Source organism: Mesitornis unicolor, unplaced genomic scaffold, assembly GCF_000695765.1.
Source record: "Mesitornis unicolor isolate BGI_N332 unplaced genomic scaffold, ASM69576v1 scaffold1417, whole genome shotgun sequence".
Classification (NCBI taxonomy): domain Eukaryota; kingdom Metazoa; phylum Chordata; class Aves; order Mesitornithiformes; family Mesitornithidae; genus Mesitornis; species Mesitornis unicolor.
In genome coordinates, this window is record NW_010196960.1 from 34,977 (window position 1) to 40,018 (window position 5,042).

Consider the following 5,042-nt stretch of genomic DNA (forward strand, 5'->3'; position numbering starts at 1 on the left):
TTTCTGCTTGAGGTAGGGATTAAATGTCAAACTAAAAAATAGCAGAAGAAAAAAAACAAAAGCGCAAAGTTCACCTACACACACACGCTTGGTTTTCTCACTCGTATTACCCCTCCTAATTAATGAAGGAACCCTAATGGCCCAGATACAGGGAACCACAAAATAGCAGAGCTGTAGCTTCAACTGTATGAATACTATGTGACAATTTATTTATGCACAGGTAGCCAATAACCATGCACTCGTACTGGGCCTGACAGTCCCTCATGTTTTCCCAAATAGCAGTTACTTTTTTAAATCAAGCTGTATGTTAGACATTGTAAGAAAATACCTAAGTTAATCAATAAAGGTTGTTTGGTTTTTTTCCCTTAGATAAAGCCGAAAGAGACACACATGACATCACTAGAATATATAAATACCTTTGATAACACAACCCGGATTATAATGGCTTTACTATAGACTGTGCATGACCCTGGTATCTCATACATTCTCCACTGTAGAAAATTTACTTGAATGCAGTAAAACCAGTTGCTACCAATCTAAATGTAGCAGGTATCAGGCTCAAATGTCACAATATTTAATAAACTCATATTAAATATTTCTGTCCTAAAGCAATTGTAATCACAAGCTCTACATGCCTGAACTTCCAACAAAAATTGGGTTTCCTTGCTCTTGCATGGCACCACTGGGCATAAGTTCTACAGAGAATTATGGAAACTATGGGAATGAATACAGCTTACATTTCACAAGGGTTACCGGCCTTGATGGGCTTTACGTGTTCAAGCTTGCAATTTAGTAGCTGCTCAAAACCAATTTAAATTGTCTCTGCAGATGTAATTTTGTTTATTTTTTATTGTTCTCTGTGTCTTTAACTAGATTCCCTTTGCCCTAAAAATTAAGGTGAAGAGAACACCATAGAGGCAGTATAATTTAGCACTGAACTCTGGATATGCCTTTCTAGTGAATCCTAAGGCAAGTTCAGCTGTCCTCTTTTTACAGTCATCTATTTTATGACCCTTTTTTCCTTTGCAAAACAGGGAAAAATACAATTTTGATTTTTCAATTAACTCTGCCAGTAGAAGAGGTCACTGCAATTTTCAATGAGTTCTTCAGAAGAGTCATGGTTTGAAAATCCTGTGGTCTTTTCTAACCTCAGTCCACAGAGTTATTGCACCTCTGCCAAGGTGAGGAACTCTGCAACTTACTCTGCACTAAGCTGCCAGTAAGGCATCAATATCAAAGCTTGCCAGTTTAAATAATCACTCTCTGTGCTGACACTGAGTGCAATTTTATATTATAACTAGGAATTGATTCCAACTGTGTCCAGACCAAAATTACTTCAAATCCATTAGCATCTATACTATGAAATTCAGTAGTCAATACTCTATTATTAGGAAAGAATAATGCATAATATTAACTTTAAATTACAGTTTAAAAATTACTTCTTGTGTCCATTAGTTTTAATTCTATCACCTGAATCTTTTCAATCCTCTGCTTATATTGCTTTCTCTCATTCTTATGCTGTGTATCTGTATACATCCCATTCAATAGACAGATAGATAGTCTCACAAGGTCTCACACAAACTTTAAATATAGTGCAGCATTAGCCTGCTCTGCAACCAGATGTGATTTTTTTTGCTTTTCTTTCTCAGTCATGGTTGCTGTAAAACAGAACAGGTTAGGAATTTCCAGAATTATTCTGTCCCAGTGAAGGACGTGCAATGCCTTAATTGCACCACACTGTGCTTGCCATGCCCCCACCATGCACCTAAACCAAGCAGGCACATCTCAGCAGTACCATGCAGCACACCTCTCTTCCCTTTGCTGTATGTGCAGAAGTCAGTGGGGAGCAGTTTTCTGTGTGCTGCATCTTTAGGAGCAAACTTGCTAACCCACATCCCAAACTGCTTCCCAGCCAATTCCCAACACGTGAGTCACAGACGCTCTGCTCTCTCTTTGGGGTTCTATATTTGTTCTTTTCTGTCTTTTTTGTTTCCATTAGTCCAAAGTAAAAGTCATTCAGGCTTAAAGGACATGTTTGTTCTCCACTGATGAAAAACTGTTACATCCCTTTGCAAAGAATTAAATCAACTAGTTTGTGCTGCATCACGAGCAAAAAACTGTTCTCATCCACCCTGGAAACAACGTGTGTTGGATGCTTCTAGAGAACTATTACAAAGGTGCGATATATGACAAAACTGTGTGAAACCACCAATCTCATTAGGAGAGTAGTAAGTGTTGACAAGGAGAAACCTCATTGCAAGCATATACTGGAAAACTAAAAATTATTCTGAGGAAGTAGCTTTTCAAACAACAAAAAAATCAGTTCAGTTCCCTTCACTTGTGTTATTTTGTTGTTACAGACTCAGATTAGCCCCAAGGAAGGGTGGCAAGTTTATAGTTCAGCCCAGGATCCTGACGGCCGTTGCATTTGCACTGTTGTTGCACCTGAACAAAACCTATGTTCAAGAGATGCCAAAAGCAGGCAACTTAGACAACTGCTAGAGAAGGTAAGTCTTCCCAAAAATTCCTCCTTTGCTCACTAAACTTCTCACAGAAATCCACTCCTTTCCCTCCAAGTTTAATACATAATGGACTACTGAAGAGTTAACCAACAAAAATATTTCTTCAGGATTTATCCCCTACCTGTGTTCTCACCACTGATCATTATTTGTCTATGTTCCTTGTATCACACCTTTCCCAACCCACGCCACTTATCTAGCAAACTGAAGTTGCATCTTCTCTCTTCTTCACTTACCCAAAATTCTTTCTTATACACACAGAGAGGACTGATTTTTCTATGTAAAACCCATTACAAATCCCACCTCAAACTAGCTAGTTGCTGAGAGATTTAAAGTACTGCTTTTGCTTCAATCATATGAGACCCTTGAAGGTAATTTCTGGTCTTTTATCAACAAGTAACAAGATATAGACATGATGGCAGCTGCAAAGCAGACTGTACAGAAGAGAAACAGTTCTAATTTGTTTTCAGTTGTGGTTTCATCAAATAATATTTATTCATTCTCCAGTGGTGCAAATTTTCTACAAACAACCCAGTTCTTATTTCCAGTATTATCCAGTATTACATATATAGTAAAACCAGTGAAGTGTTGTTTTGCATCAACAACAGAAAAAAATGCTGCAACCATGGAGACCCAAACTATTGTTCTGCATTCCCTGTATAAGTAACCAAGGTTATAGTTATGGTACCACAACTAGTGGTACAGAACTGAGGCCTGAGAGAGGTTTTGAACAGTAGCAGAAAGCAATGTAAAATGTAGACTTAAAAAATACTACTTTTAGCATACAATTTTCACTATTTTTCTAACTATAGAAAAATCACTCCAGTGCTAATATGAAGTGCCTGATACCCACAAATTTTCCTTCCCTTAACCTCCAGGAACTTCAGCAGGGACTTAGTTTCAGGTTGTGACAAAAGCCCATGGAGATTTCAGTCTCCAGAGTCTTTGCTGTGGCTATTTTCCAAACACTAAAATATTAATGTAAAAACTTCTTGCTTTCTTTTGGGGTGGGGGCTGGAGGGGTAAGATCTCTACATAATTTTTGAGCTGCCATATAAAAGAATCTGAATCACCAGTTTCTCAAAGCTATTTTCTTATTAGAACTGTGGTAATTACGAGTATGTAATGTCATATCAGTACTTCACTAAGTCCATGCACAATCATTTATTTAGAGCCTCTGTGTGAATGGATCTTTTGCCAAATGGAAACATCCAAAGCTCTTCCAAGACCTGAAGGACTTTATTTGCCTGCTTTCAACAATTGAAAGGCGAAGAACACAGAAATACCACTTTTTCATTCAAAATACTTTCTAAGAACTGCTAATGGCAACTGTGCAATAGCTAATGTGTACTATTTTTAAGAGTATTTTAAGATTATTTCCTGAATCCACACATTGTGTAGGTCACAATATATTAATTTCAAACATGAATATCAGTTCAATGTTGCATGCTCTTGCAAACAACAGGAATACTGCTGAGTTTGTCTTTTATTAGGAAGACAGACTTTTATTTATTTTCCTTGAGCCAAAACTTCAATATGATGCCTAATACATTTACAGCAGTCTACTTTTTTCATGTTTAGGGAGAGCAAAACACTTATTGAAATAGAGTAACTGCACTTGCAAATGTGTCAGTTTTATGACTGGCAAAAGCATTGCTTTTATAACAAGCTTTAAAATATATATATAATTTACTCTAGATGACCATTATTCTTGCCTCATTGTGGTAAAAGTGCTTATTACAGCTACAAAGTCATTTGCTCTCAAAAGTTATATAAAAGTTATAAACATTTGCTACTTCTCGTCTCTAAAGAAATACAGTTTCCTACCACATATCTAATTTGATATCTACTTACAAAATCATAAGCAAACACCTATTTGATAATGAGCACACCCCAGCTTACCTCTGAATAGTCTCATGAATTCTTTATACTGAATTATTATCTAAATGCACTCTAGCAAAAAAGTCATGCTCTACATACTAACCAAATCAGTCCTGTCCCACCCGAAGTGCTTGGGATGAAATGTGTGCTACATGGCACATCCAAAAGAACATGTAGCTTCTGCTACAAGTGTCAAAGTGGACTCCATGTCTAACAGCATCTTCTGAGCCCATTGATAATGGTGCTGAAAGGATCAATCTCTCTTTAACTCATAGAGGCTGTCCAAATCATTTATGGCTTCAGGGTCTTGTTTCTAATAGTCCTCTGTTAGCCCTGATCCCCAATTTTTGTACTGTCACGCAGTTACAGAATTTAAAACTATACCGTGGTATAAATGACTCGCAACTAAAGCATTGACACAAGTACATTTTATTGCCTGACATTTAATTACCTAACCAGGAAAAAAAGTACAGCAACAAAAAGTGCATTTAGAGCGTGTTCTTCTTTAACAGGTTCAGAATATGTCCCAATCTATTGAAGTTTTAAATCTACGGACTCAGAGGGATTTCCAGTATGTTTTAAAAATGGAAACACAAATGAAAGGGCTGAAGGCCAAGTTTCGTCAAATTGAAGATGATCGGA

General features: G+C 37.0%; 1 protein-coding gene across 1 annotated transcript in view; it reads left to right on the top strand.

Annotated features, from left to right (window-relative positions):
* OLFM3 (olfactomedin 3) overlaps positions 1-5,042 on the top strand; it is a 24,000-nt gene that overhangs the window by 2,389 nt on the left and 16,569 nt on the right. Inside the window, exons 2-3 of the mRNA XM_010188636.1 lie at positions 2,361-2,507; positions 4,913-5,042. The exon at positions 4,913-5,042 is cut by the window's right edge and continues 18 nt beyond it. Of these exons, the coding sequence (XP_010186938.1) occupies positions 2,361-2,507; positions 4,913-5,042 (277 nt within the window). The remainder of the gene's footprint in view (positions 1-2,360; positions 2,508-4,912) is intronic.